The sequence below is a fragment of the Oryctolagus cuniculus genome, chromosome 5 (assembly GCF_051225735.1).
Source record: "Oryctolagus cuniculus isolate XC-2025 breed Fujian yellow rabbit chromosome 5, ASM5122573v1, whole genome shotgun sequence".
Lineage (NCBI taxonomy): Eukaryota > Metazoa > Chordata > Mammalia > Lagomorpha > Leporidae > Oryctolagus > Oryctolagus cuniculus.
In genome coordinates, this window is record NC_142871.1 from 134,964,924 (window position 1) to 134,989,734 (window position 24,811).

Consider the following 24,811-nt stretch of genomic DNA (forward strand, 5'->3'; position numbering starts at 1 on the left):
TTAGGGAAAGAATCCGCTCCTTCCCTCTAAGGGGGCTGTGTGCCCCCATGGACAAGCCCTCGCTCTGAGTCTGTCTCTGCTATCCATATCCCGCTGAGTGGTGCAGAGCAGGGACCCAGGAGTTGGGGCTCAGAAGAGGCAGAGCCAAATGGCATTGGGGGAGGAGGGTGTCCTAGCACAAAGAAGGAGCGCCCAGCATCCCCTCATCATCTCAGCACCCCACAGCCCTGCACTTTCCCCCTGAGCCTCGGAGCAAATGCTAGAGGCCCTCAGGGACCTGGACGGGAGGAGTCCGGGAGGTAGAAGAGCCGCAGTCTGAGCCTGTGACATAGTATGCTAAGCCTTGCACCGGTTCGAATCCCGGCTGCTCCACTTCTGATCCAGCTCTCTGCTATGGCCCTGGAAAGCAGTAGAAGATGGCCCAAGCACTTGGGCCCTGTACTTGCGTGGGAGACCCGGAAGAAGCTCCAGGCTCCTGGCTTCAGGTTGGTCCAACTCCAGCTGTTGTGGCCATTTGGGGAGAGAACCAGCCAATGGAAGACCTCTCTCTCGCTCTCGCTCACTCTCTCTGTAACTCTCCCTTTCAAGTAAATAATAAAAACAAACAAACAAACAAACAAACAAAAAACCGGGGGCCAGCGCTGTGGCTTGGGAAAGCAGTAGAAGATGGCCCAAGTCCTTGGGCCCCTGCGCCCGCACGGGAGGTCTGGAAGAAGCTCCTGGCTCCTGGCTTCGGATCGGCCCAGCTCCAGCCGTTGCGGTCAATTGGGGAGTGAACCAGCGGATGGAAGACAGCACTCGCTCGCTCTCTGCCTCTCCTCTCTGTGTAACTCTGACTTTCAAGTAAATAAATAAATCTTAAAAAAAAAAAGCCACAGTGCACAGCCTGTGGGGAAAGGTGGTGGTGTTCACCCAGCATGGTGCCCTGGCTAATCACTCGTCACGGATGGAGGCCTCTCCTGGCCTTGAGTCTGGGGAGCAAGGGAAGAAGAGGGGGTGCCTTTTCACGAGGGGGAAGCTCCCCTTAGCGCTCTCTTCAGGATCCCCCTGCCAGCTTTCCTGGGCCTGGGGCAGGAGCCGAGGGGAGGCTGGTTGCTTCTCGCCACGCCTGGGGTTGGGGGGCGGGGAGGGGCAGGCCAGGGAGACCTCCTCTGGGCGGTGCAGGGCAGTTGCTTTGCTGGGGTGTGGGGGGCTCAATCCGGGAAAGTGGAGCGGCCAATGATAAGGGCCCGTATGGTGCACCTGCTGTCAGGGTGTCGGTCCCAGCTCGGCACCGACCTCCACCCAGGACGTTGTGATGAGATCCCTTCCCCATCACTGTGGAGCCATTTCTAGACGGAGGCCGCACCTTTACACCTCCACGTGGGCCCGAAAACAAGTGAACCCGTACAGCAGAGAGCAGAACGGTGGTTAGCGGGGCTGGAGGCCGACAGGAAGGTGTTGGCCAAAGCATAGGAAGTTGCAGCTGGGCAGGAGGAATGAATGATGCATGCTTAAGGTGGCATCTGTGTGAAGTAGCTTGATTCAGTCGTTCCACACTACATACATGCAGCACCATTTTTTATTCCATAAATATGTATGATTATAATTTGTCAAAAAATGGGACCTTTTTAAAGATTAAAAAATCCTGCAGCTACATTCTGGCATACATTTTGTTGAGGATATATATTTTCATTTCTGGGAATTAAAGTGATGAGTCATGGGGCCTGGTGCTGTGGGGTAGCGGGTAAAGCCGCCGCCTGCAGTACCAGCATCCCATATGGGCGCCGGTTCAAGTCCCTGATGTTCCACTTCCGATCTCTGCTATGGCCTGGGAAAGCAGTAGAAGATGGCCCAAGTCCTTGGGCCCCTGCACCTGCGTGGGAGACCAGGAAGAAGCACCTGGCTCCTGGCTTTGGATCAGCGCAGCTCCGGCCGTTGCAGCCGTCTGGGGAGTGAACCAGTGGATGGAAGACACCCCCCCACCCCCGCCTCTCCTTTTCTCTGTGTAACTCTTTCAAATAAATAAATAAATAAACCTTTTTAACAAATTAAGTGATGAGCCCTTAAGTAGGTTCATCCTCAAGTCTGTAAGAAAATCCCACAGTTTTCCAAAGTGCCTGTTCCTTGTCACACACCATGAGCCAGGGATGACAGTTCCAACTGTTCCATGTTCTCCCCAAAATGAAATTTCTTTCTTTCAAAAAAGAAAGACACTGACTTCTCCCTTTGGTCGCGTCTGTCTGCTTCATCCACCGGGGCTGCGCTGTGCGGTGTGCGTGCTCACCACTGCTGCTCCTTCCTCGCGGCTTGCCTGTTACAACGCTGAATGTGCTCCTTTGTCCCGCCTAGCTAGTTTCGGCTCAGAATCTATTTCAGTCAGCTCTCTTTTTGATTTTTCGCAGCCTTTCACTTTTAACCTGTGTGTAGGTCCAGAGTGAGTCTCCTGTAAGCAACATACACTTGATAAACTTGGAGCTTTTTTTTTTTTTAAGCTTTATTTATTTGAAAGACAGAGATGGAGCAGAGGTGGGGATAGAGAGAGAGGTCTTCCATCCGCTGGTTCACTCTCCAGGTGGCTGCAATGGCTGGGGCTGGGCCAATCCGAAGCCAGGAGCTTCTTCTAAGTCTCCCATGTGGGTGCAGGGGCTCAAGAACATGGGCCATCTTCTACTGCTTTCCCAGGCCATAGCAGGGAGCCGGATCAGAAGTGGAGCAGCTGGGAAGAGAACTGGCACCTGTATGGGATGCCAATGACTTCACCCACTACGCCACAGCTCTGGTCCCTGCTCCACTTTGAATCCAGCTCCCTGCTTCTGTGCCTAATAAGGCTGCAGAGATGGCCCAAGTGCGTGGACTCCTGCACCCACGCAGGACACCAGATAAAGCTCCCGGCTCCTGGCTTTGGTCTGGCCCAGCCCTGGCTGTGCAACCATTTGGGTAGTGAACCAGCAGATAGACGATCTCTCTCTCTCTCTCTTTCTCTCGGTAACTCTGCCTTTCAAGTAAAGTAAATTAAAAAAAAAAAAAAAAAAAAAAAAAAAAAAAAAAACTGCAGAGGCCAGCGTAGTGGCGTAGGGGGTTAAGCCACCATCTGCGAAGCTGGCATCCATAGTTGCAGTTACTTAGGCTATTAAAGCTAAAATCAGCTCAAGCTGATGGCTGTAAGTTTATTTACCATGAAATGAAGGCAGCCATCTTAAAGATTTATTTATTTCCAAGGCAGAGTTACAGAGGGAGGGAGAGAGAATCTTTCATCCAGTGATTCACTCCCCAGGTGGGCGGAACGGCTGGGGTCTGGGCTGGCCAGGAGCTAGGACGTTGGCCCCTCGCTATAGAGTAACTGCGCTTCGGTGACTTGTGTCTGCGGTTTGTGTCTGTTACGGAGTGCGCTGCTGTAAGGCTCTTCCCGATGTTCCTGTGACTGTCACTGCCCGGGACTGTAACGCCGCCACCTCTCGCATTCCTGCCAGCGGCAGGCCGTCTTCCCTCTGCCTGATCAGGTGCCGAGAGCCTGATACATTCCGTTGCTCTTCTCAAGAAGCAGCAGTCTTTGCATTGTGGCAGAGCAGGTTAAGCCGCTGCCTGCAAGCACATCCCATGTGAGCGCTGGTTCAAACCCCCACTTCTCCACTTCCGATCCAGCTCCTACAAATCAGCCCGGGAAAGCAGCAGAAGGTGGCCCAAGCCCTTGGGCCCCTGCACCCACGTGGGAGACTCAGATGGTGTTCTTGGTAGCCATCTGGGGAGTGAACTCTGTGTGTGTGCTTCTCCCTCTCTCTGCGATTCTTTCAAAATAAGTATTTAAAACAACAACAAAATAGTATAATGCACATTCAAGTGTATAGAGAACATTTTATCAAGAGAGGAATATATTGGGCCATCAAACAAGACTCAGTGGATTTAAAAACATTTAAGACATGGCCGGCGCCGTGGCTCACTAGGCTAATCCTCCGCCTTGCGGCGCCGGCACACCGGGTTCTAGTCCCGGTCGGGGCGCCGGATTCTGTCCCGGTTGCCCCTCTTCCAGGCCAGCCCTCTACTGTGGCCCGGGAGTGCAGTGGAGGATGGCCCAGGTGCTTGGGCCCTGCACCCCATGGGAGACCAGGAAAAGCACCTGGCTCCTGGCTCCTGCCATCGGATCAGCGCGGTGCGCCGGCCGCATCGCGCTGGCCGCGGCGGCCATTGGAGGGTGAACCAACGGCAAAAGGAAGACCTTTCTCTCTTTCTCTCTCTCTCACTGTCCACTCTGCCTGTCAAAAAAAAATAAATAAATAAATAAATAAAAACATTTAAGACATAACCAAATATGTTCTCTGGTCACAATGGAACTATATCAGAAAGTAGTAACGGAAAAATCTTTGGCAAATCCTCAAACATCTGGAGACTGAGCAAATTACGCTCATGGTCAAAGAACAAATAGGACATGTGTGAGCTGAAGGAAGATGAAGGGAACTTCAGCGTTTGTGGGGGGCCTCAAAAATGGAGAGAAAATCATAGCACCAAACGCCTCCTCAGTAAGCAGAGCTATTTTTGAGCCATTTAAAAATATATTTATTTATTTGAAAGAGTTAGAGAGAGAGACGAAGCTTCCATCCACTGGTTCACTCCCCAGATGGCTGCACAGCCAGCCCTGTGCCAGGCTGAAGCCAGGAGCCGGGAGCTTCATCTGAGTCGCCCAAGTGAGTGGCAGGGGCACAAGCACCTGGGCCATCTTCCACTGCTTTCCCGGGTGCATTATCAGGGAGCTGGATCAGAAGTGGAGCAGCAGGGACTTGAACTGGGGCCCATATGGGATGCTGGCGCCACAGGTGACCCGCTGAGCCACAGTGCCGGCCCCTGTTATGCTGTGGTTAAGTGGAGTGTCCTGTGAACGGCAGTCAGGTCATGTTCATGGACAGTGTTCAAGTCCACCGCATTCTGGCTGCTCATGTCTCCTCTTACCAGTTACTGAGAGAACCATACGGTCATCTCGGATTATAACTGTGACTTTTTTTGCTTTTGCAGTTGTCAGTTGTTACTTCATATCTTTTGAAGCTCTCTTATCTGGTACATGAACATTGAAGCTTATTTCTTCAATTAACTCCTTTGTCACCGTGGAATTACCTTCTTTATCCCTGGTAACGTCCTGCGCTCTGAAGTCAGCTTTCTCTGATCCTGGGGTAGCCTCTCCAGTTTTGACTCTCAAATCCTTTTACTTTTAGCACATCTGAAGGTATTCAAAGTGCGATCTTGGGGCAGAATATTGTTGAATCTCACTTTAATCGAATATGAAAGTCTTTGCCATTTAATGGGGTTGTTTAGACCACTTACTTTTAATATAATTATTGATAGTTAGGTTTCAGTTCTATTTCCTGTTATTTGTTTTCTAGTTGTTGTTATCTGTTCTTTGTTCCCCCTTTCTGCTTCTGCCTTCTTTTTTTTTTGTAAAGACTTATTTATTTATTTGAAAGGCAGAGACAGAGACAGGGAGAGGTCTTCCATCCATTGGTTCACTTTCCTGATGGCTGCAATAGCCAGAACTGCACCCATCCAGGTGCCAGGAGCCAGGAGCCTCTTCTGGGTCTCCCACTCAGGTGCAGGGGCCCAAGGACTTGGGCCACCTTCTACTGCTTTCCCAGGCCATAGCAGAGAGCTGGATTGAAAGTGGAGCAGCCAGGACTTGAACCAGCGCCCATATGGGATGCCGGCACTGCAGGCAGTGGCTTTACCCGCTAGGCCACAGCACCAGGCCACTCTGCCTTCTTTTACAAGTATTTTTATTCCATTTTATCTCATTTCTGGGCATCTGTAACTCTATGATTCTGTTAGTTATTAGGGAGCTTGATGTGAGGCTAAGCAGCCCGGACTCAAGATACCCCCACGGGATGCCAGTTTAGAAGGCAGTGGCTTGCCCTGCTGTGCCACAGCGCCGCCCCGTGCCTGGGTGTTTATGGGTCACGGTCTTGACAGATGCCAGGTACTATGAATGCTACCATGTTGCAGGCCGGATGTCTTCCAGGTCTATGCCTGTCCGCAACCCTCGTTCTGCAGTGCGGTCGCTTGCAAACAGCTCAACCTTTTCAGGTCTCGCCTTTGCCGGTTCGCTCTGACGTCTCAGTCCTCCTGCCCTCCGCCAAGCTGTAGCCACAGCAACACAGAGAGGGAGAAAGCCCGAGCAGCCTCAACACCGGCAGGAAGAGGCCAGGCAGAGCTGGAGCTGTTCCCGGGCTGGGCTTGGGGCGGCCCCCGCGCCGGAGGAAGCCACAGGGCTGCCCCACCACGCCGTTCGCCTTGCCCTGGACTATCAGGTCGAAGGCCTGGCGGCTCAATACGGCGCTCTAGGCCTCGGCTTGCACAGCGTCACCTGAGGTCAGGGTGCTCTGTCCCAGGAGCGAGGAAAGCTAAAACACGCCGAGTCCCTCACCCTGACACCTGGCCCCCTGCACACACTAGCCTGACGGGCATGAGCGCTCAGACATGGGGCCGGAGGTCCGAAGGACGAGGGCAGAAGCCGCATGCGTGGACGGCCATCACGACCCCTCGCTTGCTCCTCACGTCCTTGCAAGGCCAGGCCGGCCCAGTTCTGACAGGAGCCAGGGCCGGGGGTCTCTGCGGCCTCCAGACTCAAAAACCACAGAACACAGAGAAACCCACCCGGGACCTGCAGGCGCCGGCGTCTCGTGCGTGCTTGCCCTCCCGCTAAGACAGTCCCAGGGGCCGGCCAACCAACACTGGGCGAGGCCTTGCGGGCCCGGCGCTCGGGCTCCAACCAGGCGGCGGGCTCCGAACCCACGCCGGCCGCTCCCGGAACCCGATCCGCAGCTTCGGGCGCGCAGCCCGCCTCGGCCCGGGGGCCGCCGGGAAACCGAGCGCGCCCGGCCCGCCCCTCCTCCCCCGCTGCGCAGCCCTCGGTCGCCCCCTGCCGCCGCCGCCGGGGCCCTGCAAGCCAGGGAGCTTCCCTCCGCCCCGACCCCGCCCCATGCACCCACCCCGCCTCCGGATTGGCGGCTCCAGAAGGCTCCAGGCCGGCCTCCTTCCACCACCGGATTGGCTGAGCCCGGCGGCCCAGGCCCCGCCCACTTCCCCGGGTCCTTTGATCACGCGCTGCGGGCTCTTCCGGGGCCGGGGAGCCAAGCGAGGGCGTTCCTGTCGGGGCTGCGGCGGCGGGAGGTAAGGCATGGCCGGGGTGGCTGGGCAGCGGAGCGCCGGCATCCCAGGATGCCGGGGCGCGGGGCGGCCCCTCGGCGCTCCCCACACCCCCACCCCGGCCTGAGCCTCCCCGCGCCGTGGGAACTGCCTCCCGCCTGCCGTCTCTGGCCCGTCCTGACGCCCTCCCCGCCCTGGGAGCAGGAGAGGGGACTGGGTGACGGGGGCGAGCCCAGCGCCCCCGGGACACGGCGCGGTCGCTCACCCCTGACGCCCTGACAGAGACCCTGGAGAAGCCGGGTCAGGGCCCTCGGTTCACCAGCGTGCAGCCGCCCCGGGACGATCTCGCGTCTGTCAAAGGGAGCTGACCCGCTCCCCTTCCGCGCCCTCCAGACCAGGAGGGAGGGACCTGGGCGGAGCCCCGGGTGGGGACCAGAGGGACTCGAGGGAGGTGACATCATCTCGAAGATACAGGCCAGCCCTGCCCGCTGTGTGCACCCTGGCGTGGGGACCGCCGAGGGGATGTCCGGACTGTGTCTGGGGTGACCCCAGGGCCGAGGAGGGCACAGAGCGCCGGCATGTGGCCTGTAGTCGAAGTGTGGGGGTCGGCTGGGGCGCTGCCGCCTCACCCCCAGGCCGCAGCTCAGGACCTCCCTATGGTGGCGTGCGCCCCTGGGCAGGAACTGCAGCCCCGGTGCCCAGGTCTGAGGGAACAGGAAACTTGCTACTGACCTTTCCCCAGAAGTGGAGGCTTGCAAATGTTTGCCCGGCATCTGATCCGAGCCCCACCCTGATTTCGGGATAAGAGCTGGACAGGACTTGGGCACCAGACCTAGGCCTTCTTACCGAATTTGCGGAGTTCTGGGTTGGTTACACCCAGCAGGGGTGTCTGGGGGACCCCTCATCCCAACACTTGACCTAGGGCCCGTATTCATAGTGCTCCCCGGGTGGGGGTGTATAAGTCTGGGTGCAATGGTAACCTCCCTTCCTCCTCCCCAGGGAGCCCGGTGGAGGCGCCCTCCCAGGCACCACTGCCCATGCTGACCACCGCGCGCTCCGCCTGCCGGTGTCATGAGTAACACCACAGTGCCCAATGCGCCCCAGGCCAACAGCGACTCCATGGTGGGCTATGTGTTGGGCCCTTTCTTCCTCATCACCCTGGTCGGGGTGGTGGTGGCCGTGGTAAGGAGCCCCCCCCCCACCTCTGCACACATCTCAGCTGTGTTCTGTAAGGGGGCGGGGGGCCTAGCAGCCCAGTGCTGTCTCTGTTGCAGGTAATGTATGTCCAGAAGAGAAAACGGTGAGTGGCACTGCCCCCCACTGCTTAAACTCCTTCCCCTGAGCCCTCTGCACCCTCATCCCTCGGGAGATGTTCCCCCTGCCCCCACCAGCTCTCCAGGGAAGGGCCCGTCCTTGCCTGGGGTCCAGGCAGGTCTTGTGAGGGTTGGGGGCCTGGGCTGAGCATCCCGCCCTGCCCCCAGGGTGGACCGGCTTCGCCACCACCTGCTCCCCATGTACAGCTACGACCCGGCTGAGGAGCTGCACGAGGCTGAGCAGGAGCTCCTGTCGGACGTGGGAGACCCGAAGGTGAGTAGGGGCAGGGGAAACCCAGGCTGCTTCTGCCCTCCCCACCTGGGCGTGGCTGGGGGCGCCTCCTCCAACCCAGCCTTGCGTGACCTCCGCCCCACAGGTGGTGCACGGCTGGCAGAGTGGCTACCAGCACAAGCGGGTGCCCCTGCTGGATGTCAAGACCTGACCTGAGCCCCCGGCCGGAGCCTCGGGGGTCCCGCAGTCTGCTTCCCCGCCCCCCCAACTCTGCTCGGCAGCCTCACCCTGCCCTCAGCCCTCACCCACCTCCCGGCACTAATGGGGGCCTCCTCCCCGGGGCAGAGGCGGCTGGGAGACAACTTTGCTTTCTATAGGTTCCCTGGATCCTGGACTGGCTTTGGGTTTCCACAGCGAGGGACCCAGATGTATAATACTCAGTATACATATTTTGTAAATAAACGGTTTTGTGGCTAGAGACGCGGCAGAATTCTTCAAAGGGGGTTAAATTACCTGAGGCTCCAACCCCAGCCTGAGGTCCCCAGAGTGCCACTCCCCCTGCCACCCCCGCCCCCCAGGCCTTAGAGCACAACCACACTCCTTTCCAGAAAAGGATATTTTTTTATTCAAGTAACTGCAAATAGGAAACCAAAGGGGGAGCCCCAGGCTGGGACATAAAACGGCTGCCCCCTCCCCAACAGAACAGGGGGAGAAGGCGGCTCCTACACCCTTCAGGACAAACACGGGCCCCCTGGCTCTGCTGCAGCACCCTAGGGGTGAGGCCCCACCTTCCCTGGGCCTGAGTGTCAGGGCCCCAGCCTGCTGCGCCCCAGCCCCCTTGTCCCGGGGGAGGGATGCGGACAGAATGAGGCGGGCAATGGGGGGAGCGTTAGGCGCTGACAGCAGCAGCGGTGATGGGATGTCTAAGGACAAAACATTGAACAAAAAACAACACAACTGTCCAGAGGTAGTTTGTGAACAGAGGAAAGATGGAACCAGAACCTTGGGGGGTGGGGCGGAGCAGGAGGGGTGGGGGCGGGCAGGGCTAGCTCCTTGTTATTAGTGCCCCATGGGAGGGAGACAGGCCTAGAGCAGAAGCAGGGAGGGGTGGGCACGGCCCCAGCCCCCCTCGGGTGGCTGCCACAGGGACCCTGGGCCTCACTTGGACAACAGGCGACCCTGCTGCACGTCTAACTGCAATACCCAAATCCCAGAGTGGCTGCAGGGTGGGCAGGTGGCTGCCCATCCTCGGACAGGGACCTGGTGAGGTGAGGGAAAGCAGAACACGGGCTGGGAGCCCCACCTGGTGGCTGTGGTTATTGGGGCATCCCAGGGGGCTATTGGCCACACCTGCTGCCACCAGGGCAATGGAGTGGTGCATGTCAGAATGAGATGGGGCCTGGGCCCCTTAAGGCCAGGGGAGCCCTCTCAGCCCCCTCTCTGGGAAGCCAGAGGGAACAGTAGAGCCGAGAAAGGGCCCCCAAACCAAGAGCCCACAAAGCAGTGTTCCCACCGGCCAGGGAGCGGGGTCGCGGCAGGTGCAGGGTGCGGCTAAGTGGGAATCAGCCTTGTCCAGGCGGGCGAGTGTGTGCTGCGGGAGGGCAGGTCAGGAGCTGAGGCCAGAGGGCAGCTGGCCTCCCCCTGGGAGGGCGGGGGCCTACAGCGTGGTGTGCTGTGTAGTGTGCGGTGGGGAGGGCGCAGGTCGGGGTGCGGGCCTGGGGGAGGGCGGGGGCAGTGGGAGCAGAGCGAAGCCGTCCAGTCCCAGAGGAAAGCTGCTCCTGGGATGCCGGAGCAGGCGGCACGGCGCGGTCACTGCTCCTCCTCGGAGGACTCCTGCGAGATGCCCTCCTCTTCCTCCTTCTCCTGTGAGGTGGACAGAGGAGCTCTGGGCGGGCGCCCTCCTTCTCCACCCCCGGAGGCTGGGCCCCACCCCCTCCCTGCGTGAGTCAGGGCTGAGTGTGTGGGTGACTCAGCAACCTCCACAGCCCGGTTTCATTCATAAAAAGGAAGAATTTAAAAGGAGGGAAAAAAAAAAACCACACACATGCTGCTCTCACAGAGCCAGGAGCCAGGCCCCCCTGGCCCATGGGCAGCAGAGGGCAGGCTCAGGGGGCGTGGACAAGTGCCCGGCTCTCTCTGGAGGAAAGGCCACAGGGAGGAACGGGTGGCCAGAGGGCGGTGAGGCCCCTGTGTATGCGGGGGAACCAGGTGGCCTTGGCCCACAGGGACAGGTACTGGGCTGTGGCCCTGGGTCCCCTGGGGTGGCCGAGGGCTGACCCCGGGCCAGGGTGGGGAGGCAGGGGAAGTGTGTGCCGGGGGCCCACTCACTGGGCGGGAATGTCGGGACACCACACAGGCCTGCAGCCCCCGTGCCAGGCACAAACTCCAAAACAACTTGTTTCCTGTTACTCACTCCTGGGGCCTGGCCAGCAGCGCCCCCCTTAGCTGTGGCTCAGCTCGAGGAATGAGCACCTCAGGGAGCCAGGGAAGGTCCAGGCAGGACGGGGTGCCTCCCACCACCCCCCAGGGCTGAGCTGTCCTCGCTTCCTCTTCCCGAGAGGACCACGGAGGAGCGACCCTCACTGATTCCCCAGTGGCTTCCTCTCCTGCCTCCAGAGACAGGGACAGGCTAGGCCACCTCCTGGGCCCTGCTTCAAGTCTCAGGCTGCTGGAGGCGTGGACAGCCCGCCCACCCCGGCTATCTGGTCGGACACCTGCTTCCTCAGGACACAGCCCCTGGGAGCTGCAGGTTTCGGGGCCTCCTGGCTGCGCTTCCGGGTAATGCGCCTGTGGAGGCAGCAAAAGAAACCAGGACGCAGCTCCTGGCTCTGGCCCAGCCCTTCTGTTGTGGCCAGAGGAGCGAACCAGTATACAGAAGATCTGTCTCTCCATCTCTTGACTTTCAAAAAAAAAAAAAAAAAAAAAAAATCTTTAAAAACAAAAACCCTGGGGCAAGCTCCTATCTCCCTTTGGACCTCTGCACAATCTGGCACCCCAGCACCCCGGGCACAGTCAGAAGCGTGTCCTTCCGTGGAGGGTGCAGGGAATCACGCATCAAGAACTCCCAGCAGCACCCATGGGAAGAGCCGCCGCTCCTGTACCTACCAGTTTTTTGGGTCTGCCCCTTGGCTTCCTTCCTGGAGCTGTGGTGGTTTTCTAGAGGTCAGAGAAAACATCCCCTAAGTCGAAAACACTCAGCAGTGCTGTCCGACGACCAGCGCCCGGGACGCGGAGGAAGGCACATGGGAGCGGCACTCCCCGCCTCGCAGCTCAGGGCAGCCACTCTCACCAGGCAGGCCCAGCTGTGGGGACTGGGCAGCCACACTCCCCCGCCCTACACACACACATGCATGCGCACACACACACACACACACGCCCCCTACTCCATCCTCCACCCATGACTCAGAGGATATGAGTAGTGCCTTAGAAAAAATAAAAAACAAAACAAGGTTTCTGCACTGGGAATGGGCCTCCCTGTGCGTGTGCGTGTCCCTGTCCCTTGGGACAAGGGCAGCACTCAGCCCCTCTCTCTCCCACCTGTCCTTGTCCAGATCGTGAAATCCACAGGGACTTCTGACTTGATTTCCCCATTGTCCTGGGCAGCACTGAGCCCACCCCTGCGTCCCCCACCCCAGCTCCCCACAGCGGTGGACTTCTGTGCATCCGCCCTGTCTCCCCAGTCCTCACCCGGGTCTTGGCAGCACTCTTGTTCTTGCTCCCCTTTGGTCGGCCCCGAGGTCTCTTGGGTGTTGGCACTTCGCTAGGCTCCTTCTGCAGAGACAGACGGGGCAATCAGGGACAGTCCCCACCTGTCCCAGCCCTCTGCCTGCTGCAGCAGGCTCCCACCCACGGGAACCAGGGTGGGCAGGCCCCTGGGGCCTCGAGGCCTCCGCCGGACCACCCTCGCACAGCCCCTCCCCTTGCTTTCCTTGGAGCCTCTGTGACAACAGAACAGCGAGAGACCGACGTCCCCTAGCAAAAAGGTGTCACAGAGGCAGCAAGACAGCCGCAGGCGGCTCTGCCGAGTCCCAGTTCTGCCATGGATCTTGGGCAAGACGCTGGATGCCTCACCTTGCAGAGTGTCAGGGAAATGAGATGCATGTGTGCAGAGTTCCCAGTCCTGCCCACCCCTCAGAGGACGCGTGCTGGAGACGACGAGGGTCCCAGGCTGCCCCTGAGGTCACTACTGCTGAAATCTGACTAAACCCGGACGGAATAATGCTAATTCTCTGCTCAATGTGAAGAGGCTAGATGGTAAGTGAAGGCGGCCAGCTACTGCTTCTTGGGGCAGCCCCCCGTGGGCTGTTCATAACCACGTCTAGTGGTCTAGTGACCCAGGCCCTCTCTCCTGGGGTCCTACCCAAACAGTGGGCACAGCTAACAGGTGCGGGAGGGAGTGGCGGATCAGAGGAGGACCCCCCCCAACCAACTCCAGGTTCTGAAGGTAACAGGTGAATTGCTCCGAAGTCCCAGCGAAACAGGGCGGTTTAGCCCCGGCTCCATGTTGCACACGGCTGTTAACGACCCGCCCCAGGCTGAAGAGGCAAGGGCCAACCTCAGCTCCTCCGCTCGCTCTCCTCCTCTGCCCCCGCACACAGCTCGCACCTGCGAGGCCCAGGTTCTCACATGAACAGGTGCACCTCGCGGTGCCAGGCTGGCTGTGTCACCTCTCCTCCCTGGGGGTGGGGCGGCACCACAGCTCTGAGGGTCCCTGCCACCAACTTTCCCAGAGTCTCATTTCCTAGGGCCTCCACGTCCACGCAGGGAGCCAGGTGAAGCCCATTCCCAGGGCTCCTCCAAGTGTGGCCATCCACTGGCGCTAGCCCAGGGCGCCATGACCAGCAAGAGTGGACAGCAAGCACTCACAGACTCAGAGCTACCGGACAGAGTAACTGTGTGCACGCATCTCCTCGCTTGTACGTGGTCACTGGTTTACTACAGATGGCAGCGTGGGGAACAGGCGGCTCTACCACGACCCCGGCTCACTGCGGCTTGGGCCTTCTCGCATTGGCCTGGGAACTCACCTGGAGTCCCCCCACAGCCCCAGAGCCGCATGTGGGGTGAGCACAGACACAAGCCCAGATGGCAATGATCCCGTGCCCTCGCCCGCTGAGACACCGGCCACCTCCCCCTTCCCAAAGGGTACACTGAAGCCAAGTCGTGGACACCCACCTGACTCCCGACCAGCGCTGTCCCAGGACTCACCGGAGGCTGCTTGCGCGGCCTGCCTCGGCCGCGCTTCTCCGTGCCGTCCTTCTCCTGCTTGGAGGCCAAGGGTTGGCTGGCCTTCGAGCTCGACTCGCTCATCTTCCCTCTCTGCAGGGCAGGTGCGAGAGCGACGGCTGGGATGCTGCAAGAGGCAGAGCAGGCTTCAACACAGCTCAACTTGAGCCACTTCCGGCGGCGCCGCCGCCACCCCACCCTCAAAGCACACTGCCCGTTCCCACTCTGCCCACCCCCAGCATGCTGCCCCAGGGTGGGGCAGGGCCGTTGGCCTAATCAGCTCCTTATCTCCTGCTGAGAAGGCCTCTTTGTTGTCCTGCCCAGACACCGCCCCCACGGGCCCTGGGGGTGGTGCCCAGGAGGTGCAGCCCAGACCTGGTACCATGGGCCAGGCTGAGGTGCAGGTGAGGTGGGGGACCCACAGGCCGGCAGAGAGCACACCTGGCCAGTTCGGAAGGGACCAGGGAAGATGAGACGGTGGCAGCTGCAGCAGCCACACACAGCGACCCTGTGTGCATCTGGCGGGGCTCAAGCCTCAAGGACCACCACTCACACAGCCAGGGCTGGTGCCCACCCACCAGGTCTCTGCCCTGTCCCAGGGGAAATCCTTGAGGACTCCAAAGATGGGGACAACTGAGGGAGGAAGATGGTGGAGCCTGCAGCGGGCGGGGTGCGAGGAAAGCCTGCTGGGGGTCTGATTAGCACCCCCCTCCCCCCGCACACACCATGATGAGTTCACCTATCCCTCCTGGAGCAGGCAGCATGGGCCAGCCTGGTCAGCAGCCCCAAGTGGACCTGGAAGCCTGCAGCCACCACCCCCTGCCTGCCCCGCCCCTCCGTCTGTGAAATGCAGGCAATGCTAAGACACCTGTCTCCACTGCCTCCCCACACGGCTTTGGGGCTCCAACTCAGAACAGTTTATAAAAAAACTGAAGCCTCAGAAACATTCTATCGGAAAATGACTTCTCTTCCTCCTTTGAGAGATTCTGAGGCAATTTCCAATTTTAACCCAGGAAAGAAAAAACATTTTTGCAAACTTGCGATTTTTTTTGAGGACCCAAGGCCCCCACCCCTCAAGCACAGAGCCCCTCCAGACGGCGGGACTTTGTCTGGTAATTACCCTATTTTATATCTCAGACTGGGAGACCCTTGCAAACAAGGTGGTTGATTTAGCCTGCTCCGTCATTAGTGGCTTGGCCTGCTCTGTAATTACAGCCAGTGATTAGAATCTTATATTACACCACAGGCCCCCTTCAAACTAAACATCAAAATTAATCAGCTAAATGAGTGCTGACCTCACATAAGGTCTGCCCAGGGCCCCCTCGCAGGGGGGGTTCCAGTTGGGCGAAGCTGGCCCGGAGTCCCCCGAACCTCTGATGGCATGGGGTGGGTGCCTGCCTCCCCCCTACCCCACCCGGCCAGGCCCCCACGAAGTCCTGAGGCTCTCTCTAGGGAGGCCAAGAAGCGTTGGTCTCTCTGCCACCTGTTCGCGAACATCAACGAGGCCTGGCCTGGAGCAGCCACGTTTCGGGGCCAACCCCAATCCCTCAGCTTGTAGGAAGCCCACTCGGGTCCCAGGCTCCTCCAGCGCTTAAAGGCCCTGCAGGAATGACCCCAGTACCTCATCTTAGCAGTCCCTTTTATTCTGCACAAAGGAAAAAATAAAAAAGTAGCCCAGAGAAGCCTGATGAGTTTTCCAAGGTCACACAGCAAACTGGCGACCCTCCCAGCCCACCGGTGTGCTCTCCCACCTAGCGGCTGGTGAAGACCCTGTCGGCCCTTGCTCCAGACCCAGGCGGCGTCTGCAAGTGCCTGCGCCGGGCCGTTGTGGGCAGACCGGCGGGAGTCGGGGCCAGAGCGCGAGGGGGAGGGGCGCAGGCCGTCCCTGCAGGCGCGGGAAACGAGCGCACCCCGGCCGCATGCACCGCCACGCGGGTGCACCCGGCCCCACTTCCTGCCAGAGGGGGCACCCAAGCCCGCCCCGGGGCAGGAGACCTGGCGCGCGCTGGCGGGGGACAGGAAGAAAGCCCCCTCTCTGCGCCCGCCCCGCCAAATAAAACCCCAGGAAAACAGAAACGGGGAGTCCAGGGGACTAGTTCCAACAGAGCCCAGCAAAGCAGAGAAACCAGTTTGTGGGGGCGGAGGGCAGGCCCGGCCCTGGGGGCTGAGGAGGCGCAGCTCGGGCCAGAGGTGGGGTCGGGGGTGAAGCCCCAAATCCAGGCCGGGCAGCCGGCTCGTCCCGCGCAGGGGGCGAGAGCCCAATCTCGGGGTTCCCGCCCATCCCCCTCACTTCCAGAACTTCGTGCGGCTGCGGGGGGCGTCCGAGCCCCCGCACGCCCGCCGCAGCCCGGCCTCCTCCCCGCCCCCCACCCCCGGCCCCGGCGGGAGCGGCCGCCGCGCGAGGTGCACCGGGCTCCGCCGGGTGCACAACTCGCGCTCGCCGCAGCCGCGCGCCCCCTCCCCCACCGCGCGCTTGCCTTCCCAGGGTCCCCGCCCCCCCCCCGCAGGGCGCCCGCGGCGCGGGGGAAGGGGTGCGGGCGTCCTCCCCGCGCCGCCGGGCCCCGCCGCCCGCCCCCGCGCCGCGCGGCCCTCCCCCGCCGCCGGCTCGCGCCGCCCCGGCCTGGGAATAAAGCCGGCGGCGCGCGCTGCAGCCCCGGGCGGGGGCGCGGGCGCCCCCCTCGGCCGCCGCCGCCGCGGGCCGCGGGGACGACTCACCGCGAGCTCGGCCGCCGGCCTGCGGTGCGCGCTCCGGGGCTGCCGGGAGCGACGGTGCTGGGCGCTGAGGACCGGCCTGGCTCCGCCGCCGCCGCTGGTAGCAAATGCGGATCTGAAACCGGGAGAGAGGGCAGAGGCGCTCAGAGCCCGCCGCCGCCGCGTGCTCGCCGCCCAGGCCCCCGCGGGGTATTTATATGTCACATCCAGCCGGGGGTGGGGGGGTGGGCAGGAGTCTCCCCCCTCCCCCGAAGGATGGCGAGGGGCAGGAAGCCGGGCACGGCCCGTGCGCGGCCTCAATAAATAAATAATTTAATTAAATTATAGATATATTTAAAAAAAAAAAAAAAGCAGCCACCGGAGCGGCCGCGAACTCACGCCTTCTTGGAGCCGCGCCAGCGCCAGAAATAGCCCCGGCTCGGAGTCCCAATTAGAGGAGCGCAGCCCCGGCTCAGGGGAGCTTAAAAAGAGCGACCCAGGGGCAGGGGGGACGGGCCCGCCCGCGCCAGCCGTGTCACCGGGGGGCGGGGCCATGCAAATGAGCCCGGGGATTTAAAAGGGCGGCCGCCCGCCAGCCGCCGCCGCCGCCGCCGCCGCCGCGCGGGTGGGTGCTAGGCTGCTGTGGGGGTGCGCCCAGTCACGATCCACTCCCCACAGTCCTAGGGGGAGCAGGGCGCCGAGCAATCTCGAAGGGGCTTCTGGCGTCGGGGCGGGGGGCGGGGGCGTCCTCACCGTCTGGAACCGGAGTCCCGGGACAGTCACCTCTAGGGGCGCTCCGGGCGTGTGCGCCCCGCCGTGGGGGGTGTGGGTGGGCCTTCGTGCCCGCGGGGGTCCACGCGGCCGGAGGGGGGCAGAGAAACGCGGGTGTGGGAGACTTCCGCGGCCTACGCGCCGCCCCTTTCCCTCACACCGACGGCCTGCGGATTTCTCCAGGCCGACAGGTGTGTCAGCATGTGCGTTTCAGTGACAGCCCGCGCGTGACTGGCGGGTGGGGTACCGTCTTGTGAAATGCAAGGTGTTTAGATTTGTTAACGGCCACACGCGAAGCATGACCAAGGTCCAGCCTTCGAGCGAGACACGACTGGCTCGCTCGCGGGCTGGACCCGAGCGGGGCGTCACTCCCTTTGGCGCCCTCCGGCCGTTTTGGAAGCACGCGGTCCCGCAGTGGCCCCCAGATTTCTCATCTGCCGTGGTTTAAAAAAAAAAAAAACAACAACAACAAAGGGTTGGGCCGGCGACGCCTGGAAGCGCTTTGCGGGCAGGGTCTGAGCTGACGCGCGCCGTCCGGGCCCGCCGCGCCGGGCTCCACCGGGACTTGTTGCGCTGAACGAGGAGGAAGCCAGAGCGGGAAGATGGCGGTGGGGGAAGAGAGGGCAGGGTCGGAGAGGGGAGGCGCGCCCTGCAGGCCGGGCCGCGGCCCTGTCGGGCGCACCTCCCGCGCCCGGTCCCCGAGGCGGCCTTCCACACCTCCTGTGAGGCAGGGAATTGTAATGCGGCCCAGTGACACACGGCAGTGACTCATGTTTTTCTTTGCTCCCCTTCTTCCTCCCTGGTCAGCGAGGCCCAGGCCCAGCCCCCTCCTCAGGGGGCGCGCGGAGGGGCGGGGGCGGGGGTGGGGGGGCGCGAGGAAAACCCGGAGCCCGCAGTGGGGGCGGGGTGGGGAGCCCGAGGGGCCGGGCCTCCAAGTTTCAGGAATGTTTCCGGTGGGGGAGGGGGCCGGCCCCCACCCCGGGGCCGCGGGGGGCGCTCGGGGCCCGGGCAGCACGTGCTCGGCCGGGTGGGGGCGGGGCGCGGGCGGCTGGGCGGGAAGGCGCGGAGGCCGAGAGCGCGGGTTCAAAGGGGAGGGCGCAGGCCTGAGGCCTGCCCGGCCGGGAGGTGGGCCCGGCGGCCGCCCTGCGCGCGCTGGCTCCCCGCCCTGCGCCCAGGTGAAACGCAGTTCTCGAGAAGTCCCGGGGCCGCCCCTGGAAGGGGAGAGGAAGTCACCGAAGGGCGGCCTGGGCGGCGGGGGAAGGCCGGGGCGAGGCTGGGGGAGGGGCGGCCGGCCCCTTTGTCTGGAGCCGGGGTGGGGGTGGGGCGGGGTGGAAGCGCGCCGCTCCCTCCATCTTTGTGTCCGGCGCGCGCCAGGCGCGCTTAGTAGGCCGTGAGCTGCGTTGGCTGGACGGAGGCTCCTCAGGTGCGAGCTCCAGAGCTTTGGCTTTGCGTTGGCCGGAGGCGCCGCCCTCCAGCCCCTGCTGCCCCTGCCCAGGTCACAGGTCTCTGTCCGCCACCAGGGTCCCCAGGCCTGGGCCTGGGATAGCGGCCGGAGCCCTCCCCGAGGCCAGCGAGGCCGGCGTCTGCGCCCTGCGGCAGCCGGGCCCCAAAGATTCCGGTGGAGACCTGGCTGCCCCCTCTCCAAGCCGCACCTAGCCTGGGACACGTGGCTCCCCAGGGGGAGTTGGGCAGGGACGAGGGCCCCCCCCCCCAGGGGGCTGTGGGAAAACTTGCCCAACTCTTTGGCCCACTTCTGGCAAGCCGACTTGATCCTATTTTTCCTACTCTTATTTGCCTCTCGTCCGGATTTCCTCACCAACTTGTTTTTTACCTTGTATTGTGTGTGTTTTTGTAAGCCACCTCAAACCCTCTCTGGCGGAGGCAGGTATAAATAAATTCTTAGGCAAATAAATATAGTAGCTAGTTCTCCTGAAGGATTACCCACACCCTTGAAGTCCAAATAACACTCTACCCCCTGACCCCCACCTCCGGGCCTTCTGGGTTACCGATGCCCTGTACCTTCTGCCCTGGCTTTCCTCTGTCAGAGGCCCCAGATGCCATCTCTGCATTTGATGTCTAGAGGACCCCGGGCCAAAAATACACCAGGGAAAGTTGAGTGGCAGCAGGAGAGGTGCCGTGACGCAGAGAGCGGTTCATCCACTCCCTGTTCCTGGGGCCTTACCACCTGCCCGGAAGTGGGACACTCCTGGGGTGAGCACCTCGAAGTTGTGGGCACTCTCGAAATGTAGGGGGCAGGGGCAGCGGGTGCTTCAGTTGCTCCAGGAGGAGAGGGTGGGAGCCCGGGGAGATGAGCTTGAGCAGATTTGGGAGGTGGGTGGCTCAGGGTGGGGAGGAGTCCTGGGACGCCAGCCAGCTGGCCCAGGCCTGAGGAGTCCCTGAGGGGGTGGGTGACACCAGAACCAGTCTTCTCCACAGGAAACAACTTTATGATGATCGGGGTCCAATGATACAATCCAGTGAACTTCAGGGAACCCAACAGGAATGTCCAGAAAGTGGGGGCTTCAGGTCAGTTTGATTCTTGAGGAGATGGGAAGGCCAGTGCAGGTGGCTCCATTTAGCAGCTGGGTTACTGGCAGTTTTCCTAAGGGTGTGGCCATCAGGTTTGTTCAGCATGATGGGTAGAGGCGGAAAGCGTCAGGAGTTGTCCAACATGTCCTCCAAACCAGTGTGCTTTAAAAAAAATACTTCCACTTCCTTTCACCCCCAGGGTCAATCCCCAGATGCCTCCAACAGCCAGGGCTGTGCCAGGCCAAAGCTAGGATCCTAGAACTCCATCTGGGTCTGCCACATGGGTGGCAGGGGTCCAAGTGCTTGAGACATCAAGGGCTGCTTCCCAGGATGCAGTAGCAGGAAGCTGGGTGGTGAGCAGGGAACTGAGACTCCAGCATGGCGTGTGGGCCTCCCAAGGGGACAGCTTAGCCTGCTGAGCCACGGTGCCTGCTCCTCAGCATCCATTTTAAAGTAAACCTTTCACTGATGGAAACTGTACAGCAGGAAAACATGCAAACTGTAGGTGCCAGCGCCTACAGCGTCTTTTCAAACTGGTTCCTCTTGTGTCACCCGGATTAAGAGATTGAGCATATCTTGCTCCTTTATGAACCCACCGTCCTGCCCCCTACAGCGTTGCTCAGTACCACCCGTTCCTGTACGTGGCTGGGTGGAATTACATGTTGCGTGTTCTCCCGGCTTTGCTCAGCGTGGTGTCTGTAAGATTCATCCACGCTGCTGCACGTGCCTGCAGAGTAGGAATTCTCACGGCTGCAATGATTAGGTGGTAGGAACGCACCGCAGTGCTGGGTAGGTCTTGGTGGGTGGGTATGCACATTTTGGCTGGGTACCAGCCTAGAAGAGGAATGGCTGGATCGCTGCGTATGTGTGCTCTGCTGTAACGGAAGACGAAGGTATTTAAATGTGGAAGGGGGCGCTACTAATAGTTACAGCTGGACCACACCAGCTGGAATTAACCTAAGCAAACCAGAGATAAGATCATGCTGGTTCACAGTGTTTAACTATGCTGGAGTCACCCAGCTACTAGTGCATCTGGTCATCTGGCAGGATCAGGCCTCCAAGCCCTGCTGACCACAGCTCTGCTGCCAGGAGGCCTGGCAGGCCCAGAGTGGGAGGAGGGCCTCTTCTGCGTCCAACTTTCGAGGGAAAAATTCTCAAGTGAAAACGAGGGCCCAGAAGGCCTGCACCTCTCTGCTGTGAGCCAGCTGTGTACCCTGCTTGGCTCCGGAAGCCATGGACTCCGCTTTCGTCGTCAGGGCCGGATCCCCGGGGAAGTGTGGCTCTGCTGCAACATCAGAAAGCCCCGGAGGAGCATACACCGACTGCGTGTGCTGTCTTAGATCCCTCCCCACCCTTGCCCTGTCTACCAGTGATGCTACTGCCCCTGGCTGGCAGGTGTTAACACGGAATCTTGGGGTGGTTCAAGAGCTGAGGAATCTACCTCGTTCCCTCCCCTGCTTCTGTTCCAGTCGGATCGGCTTGCTGCCTTCTCCGGCACCACCGTTCACAGTCAGGCTGTGTCCTTGAACTGGGTCACTGCGTTCCTGCCCTGAGGGACACACAGGTACGTGGGCACTCTCCCCAGTGTTGAACCTGCTGGGAGGGCGCAGAGGCGAGACCCCGGGTGTAGGTGGAACATCCCAGGAGGCCTGGGAAGCTGACAGGTAGGGGCTCAGGGTGTCTGGCATGGGGATGGGCTTGGGACTCTGACAGGCATGGTGTGCTGGCATTCAGCACCATTCCCCATACTCCTTTGAAGCTAGAGTTGTGGATGTAAATTAGGTCCCCCAAAAAAGAGTGCAATTTGGAGGCAGTGAGGGGAGGGAGGCCACGCTGTCCAGTGTGGTGGGGGTCAGCATGCAGGGGTGCCGGCTGCTGGGCCTCTGCCCCGGCCCTGCCCCTGCCCCGAGGGAGGTCTCAGCTCAGCACTTCCAGCGGGGCTTCCTGATTCCCTGCCCACACGCTGAGGCAGAGGCCAGCACTTCAGTCCTGTTGGAGGAGGCCCAGCCCCAAGCCGGCTCCTCCAGTTCTTCCAAAGGTTTTGTAAGCGCTCGTTCCCAGTGTAAATCTCTATCTGCGGTGGAAGGCGTGTTTCTTCTCTGCTCAGAGCCCTTCAGGGGTTTCCACCTCACCAAGGCCCTGCAGCCTGCGCCCTCCCATGCTCGCTCTCCTGCCTTTGCTCTCCGCTCCAGCCACGCTGGCCCTCAGTGTTCTCTTACAGGCATGAGCTTGCCGAAGGGCCTTTGCACCTGCTGTTCCTCTGCCAGCCTGACTCTTCCCCCAGATATCCTTTGGGCTTGCCCTCACGGTGCTGTCCTGTCTGTTCAGTATTGCTTTGTTGACACTGTTTAAAGCCGCAGTCTCCTCCTGGACCCCCCCCCCCCCACTTTACATGCTTTTCTCATGACACACGAATCTTTAGCTTCTTGGGGTGGACATTTGGTACAGTGGTTAAAATGTCACTTGGGATGCTCACATTTCATATCAGAGTGCCCAGGTTCGAATCCCGACTCCACTCCTGATTCAACTTCCTGCTCGTGTGCACTCTGGGCAGCAGCAGATAATGGCTCAAGTAGTTGAGTCTCTGAAATGGGAGACGCAGCTTGTCTGGGCTTCTGGCTTTGTCCTGGCCTAGCCTGGCTGTCGCAGGCATTTGGCAAATGAACCAGAAGATGGCAGATTCTGTCTCTGCCTTTCAAAAAAATAATAATAGCAGTGATTTCTAACACACTATATAATTATATAATTAACTCGTCTGCTTAATTATTCTCAGTAACAAATGCTATATGTGGTGTTTTCTGTCCAGTTTTCTCCACTGCAATGCCAGCTCCCTTAGGTCAGAGAATAGTATCTTTTAGGTTCACTGGGGTGTCCCCAGGCCCCAGCACAGTGTTTTTGTTTTTTAAAGGTTTATTTATTTATTTGACAGGTAGAGCTACAGAGAGGCAGAGAGAAAGAGAGAGAGGGAAAGAGAGGTCTTCCATCCGCTGCTTCACTCCCCAGATGGCTGCAATGGCCAGAGCTGGGCCAGACCAAAGCCAGGAGCCAGGAACAACTTCCAGGGGCCCAAGCACTTGGGCCATCTTCAACTGCTTTTCCAGGCCACAGCAGAGAGCAGGATCAAAGTGGAGCAGCCAGGACTCAAAACTGGCGCCCATATGGGATATCGGCACTGCAGGCGGCGGCTTTACCTGCTATGCCACAGTGCCGGCCCGAGCAGTGTTTTGACTCATAAAATGTGCTGATTGAAGAATGATTAGCCAAAGTGGTTTCTGTTATCCACAAAGGCCACATCCCAGGGCAGGCCGAGGGCAGGGAAACCGGCATCCATCATGGGAGTGGCAGGCCACCCAGCCTGAGACAGGAGCAAGGGCTACTATGCCTTCCAAAGTTAGCTGCCTTCTCTATGGCCAGGGTAAACCCCCGTGCTGCTACCACATGCTCTCCTGCCACGGGGGTCATTTCTAGTGGGCATTACCCGTAGATGTTATAGTTTGCCACCTGCTGTGGGAAATAGGCTTTTCGCTTGGTTTTGGGTTTATAACATCACAAGCAGGCAGCCGCTCAACACTACCTTGTCCCTTTGGCTGGAGCAAACTGGCTGGTTCACTGTTGGTGGCCAGGCAGTGGTGGCAGCTCATCAGAGGGGCACGTGGGGCTGGATGAGTGTGAGATTTATTAAGCTTTATGTGGAACCAAATAGCTTCCCTTTGGTCTAAGTGCCATGTCCACTGCAGAGTTCCATGTTGCAGGATTTGCTGGTAAATGCCCCCGGACACTGTGCCCTCTCCCTCTCTCAACAGCTGACTGTGCATGCACTTTAAGTGGGGAGCCTGTGGGAGCCCAGGAAGGAAGTGTGTTAGGGAATGTGAACTCTTACCAGGTGCTGGGCTGTTTCCAGGAGTCTGGCTTGAGGCTTGGAGCTGGGTTTGCCTCTCCAGGCAGTACACCAGGGTTGGAAGTCCGTGTCAGCTCTTTAACTGGTTGTAGAATGTGTGGTCTCAAGTTGTGTAATGTTAGCCACTGTCCCCCTTCCTGCCCACGTCACACACAGGGCCAGGGATCAGGCCCTGATGTTTTGAGTGATTTTTATTTGTCTTCTACTTGTGTTTTTGGTTTTGCTTTGTTTTTTCCAGCTTGTGTTTTCTCATGTCAGTTTCCTGCCAGATTGGGAGGCAATGACTGGCAGTCCCCAGGGCCTCACGAGTGACTGTTCTGGAGCCATCGTGGTGGTGCAGCAGGTTAAGCTGCCACCTGCAACACCGGCATCCCATAGGAGGGCTGGTTTGAGTTCTAGGTTCCTGGCTTTGGCCCGGCCCAGCCCAGGCCATCGCAGCCATTTGGGGAATGAGTGAACCAGTGGACGGAAGATTCTAACTCTAGTTTTCAAATAAATAAAATAAATCTTTACAAAACAGAGTGACTGTTCTCCATCACATTGGCTACGGGGAGGCTCCTCCCACTTTGTCTGGTCCTTTTATGCTTCTGTAGGCTGCACCATTTACTGAAGGAGTGTCCCAGTTCAGGAAGCTGCCTGGCCCCGGGAGGACGGGTCCTGGGTCACACTGCGTGTGGGTTCAGGACTCCTAGCCATCTTGAACCTTTCTTAGGGCTGAGAGGCTTTCTTGGGGTCTCCATCCTGGGACTGCCTGCCTGACCCCAGAACACATGGCCTGGGGTGGAGGTGGAGGCGGTGGGAGAGGGGCCCGCACCAGGCTGGAGAGTCAGTCGCAACCCTCCAGGCTTTGTTTTGTTCCTCTCCACACCACAAGTGCAAGCTCCATATCAGGGCCTAAGGGGGCCCTGGCGCTCAGCAAAAGTTTGGTGAATGGATGGATGAATGGGATGGAAAGGGGCTGGGGGAGGGGTGGAGGAAGTTGAGGGGGAGGAGGAAGAGGAAGAGGGGGAGAGACAAGGAATGGGGGAGGGGAGCACAGGGGATGTA

The 24,811-nt window shown here is 60.0% G+C and overlaps 2 protein-coding genes and 1 long non-coding RNA gene across 15 annotated transcripts; 2 read left to right on the top strand and 1 right to left on the bottom strand.

Annotated features, from left to right (window-relative positions):
* Positions 1 to 7,085: 7,085 nt before the first annotated feature.
* On the top strand, positions 7,086 to 9,130 carry SMIM29 (small integral membrane protein 29). 6 transcript variants are annotated; one of them, XM_089334078.1, is made up of 5 exons: positions 7,086 to 7,131; positions 8,107 to 8,289; positions 8,365 to 8,407; positions 8,589 to 8,694; positions 8,798 to 9,130. In XM_089334078.1, exons 3-5 carry the CDS (start codon positions 8,385 to 8,387, stop codon positions 8,861 to 8,863), a joined length of 195 nt encoding a protein of 64 aa, XP_089190204.1. In that variant the 5' UTR covers positions 7,086 to 7,131; positions 8,107 to 8,289; positions 8,365 to 8,384; the 3' UTR covers positions 8,864 to 9,130. The 6 variants fall into 6 exon arrangements, with proteins under 6 accessions (XP_089190204.1, XP_069930283.1, XP_002714650.1 ...); XM_070074182.2 differs by having other exon boundaries at positions 8,365 to 8,381; XM_002714604.6 differs by having other exon boundaries at positions 8,382 to 8,407.
* A 123-nt stretch (positions 9,131 to 9,253) lies between these two features.
* Positions 9,254 to 17,136, bottom strand: HMGA1 (high mobility group AT-hook 1). Of its 6 annotated transcripts, none has more exons than XR_016234658.1 (6): positions 16,966 to 17,136; positions 16,591 to 16,702; positions 13,858 to 14,002; positions 12,340 to 12,423; positions 11,758 to 11,808; positions 9,254 to 10,515 (listed from the first exon to the last, which is right to left on the bottom strand). XR_016234658.1 is itself a non-coding variant. In XM_089334081.1 (6 exons), exons 3-6 carry the CDS (start codon positions 13,957 to 13,959, stop codon positions 10,462 to 10,464), a joined length of 324 nt encoding a protein of 107 aa, XP_089190207.1. In that variant the 5' UTR covers positions 13,960 to 14,002; positions 16,591 to 16,702; positions 16,966 to 17,056; the 3' UTR covers positions 9,254 to 10,461. The 6 variants fall into 6 exon arrangements, 4 of the variants coding, with proteins under 4 accessions (XP_089190207.1, XP_089190208.1, XP_089190206.1 ...); XR_016234659.1 differs by having other exon boundaries at positions 13,825 to 14,002; XM_089334081.1 differs by having other exon boundaries at positions 13,825 to 14,002; positions 16,966 to 17,056.
* Positions 17,137 to 18,406: 1,270 nt separating this feature from the next.
* Positions 18,407 to 24,276, top strand: LOC149126683 (uncharacterized). 3 transcript variants are annotated; one of them, XR_016233454.1, is made up of 5 exons: positions 18,407 to 18,512; positions 19,383 to 19,548; positions 19,774 to 19,863; positions 21,336 to 21,430; positions 24,003 to 24,276. It is a non-coding gene; the product is annotated as an uncharacterized LOC149126683 (long non-coding RNA). The 3 variants fall into 3 exon arrangements; XR_016233456.1 differs by lacking the exon at positions 18,407 to 18,512 and adding an exon at positions 18,639 to 18,760; XR_016233455.1 differs by lacking the exon at positions 19,774 to 19,863.
* The last annotated feature ends 535 nt before the right edge of the window (positions 24,277 to 24,811 follow it).

What these genes read in the sequence shown, in the direction of transcription:
- SMIM29 (XM_002714604.6), top strand. Translation starts at nt 8,179, where the DNA reads ATGAGTAACACCACAGTGCCCAATGCGCCCCAGGCCAACAGCGACTCC. An exon ending in TCGGGGTGGTGGTGGCCGTG is followed by an intron (nt 8,290 to 8,381) that starts GTAAGGAGCCCC and finishes TCTCTGTTGCAG; the next exon opens with GTAATGTATGTCCAGAAGAG. An exon ending in CGGACGTGGGAGACCCGAAG is followed by an intron (nt 8,695 to 8,797) that starts GTGAGTAGGGGC and finishes TCCGCCCCACAG; the next exon opens with GTGGTGCACGGCTGGCAGAG.
- HMGA1 (XM_089334082.1), bottom strand. Translation starts at nt 15,796, where the DNA reads ATGCGGCCGGGGTGCGCTCGTTTCCCGCGCCTGCAGGGACGGCCTGCG. An exon ending in CAGCGCTGGTCGGGAGTCAG is followed by an intron (nt 12,424 to 13,824) that starts GTGGGTGTCCAC and finishes CTGTCTCTGCAG; the next exon opens with AAGGAGCCTAGCGAAGTGCC. An exon ending in GGGGCAGACCCAAAAAACTG is followed by an intron (nt 10,516 to 11,757) that starts GTAGGTACAGGA and finishes TCCACCTCACAG; the next exon opens with GAGAAGGAGGAAGAGGAGGG.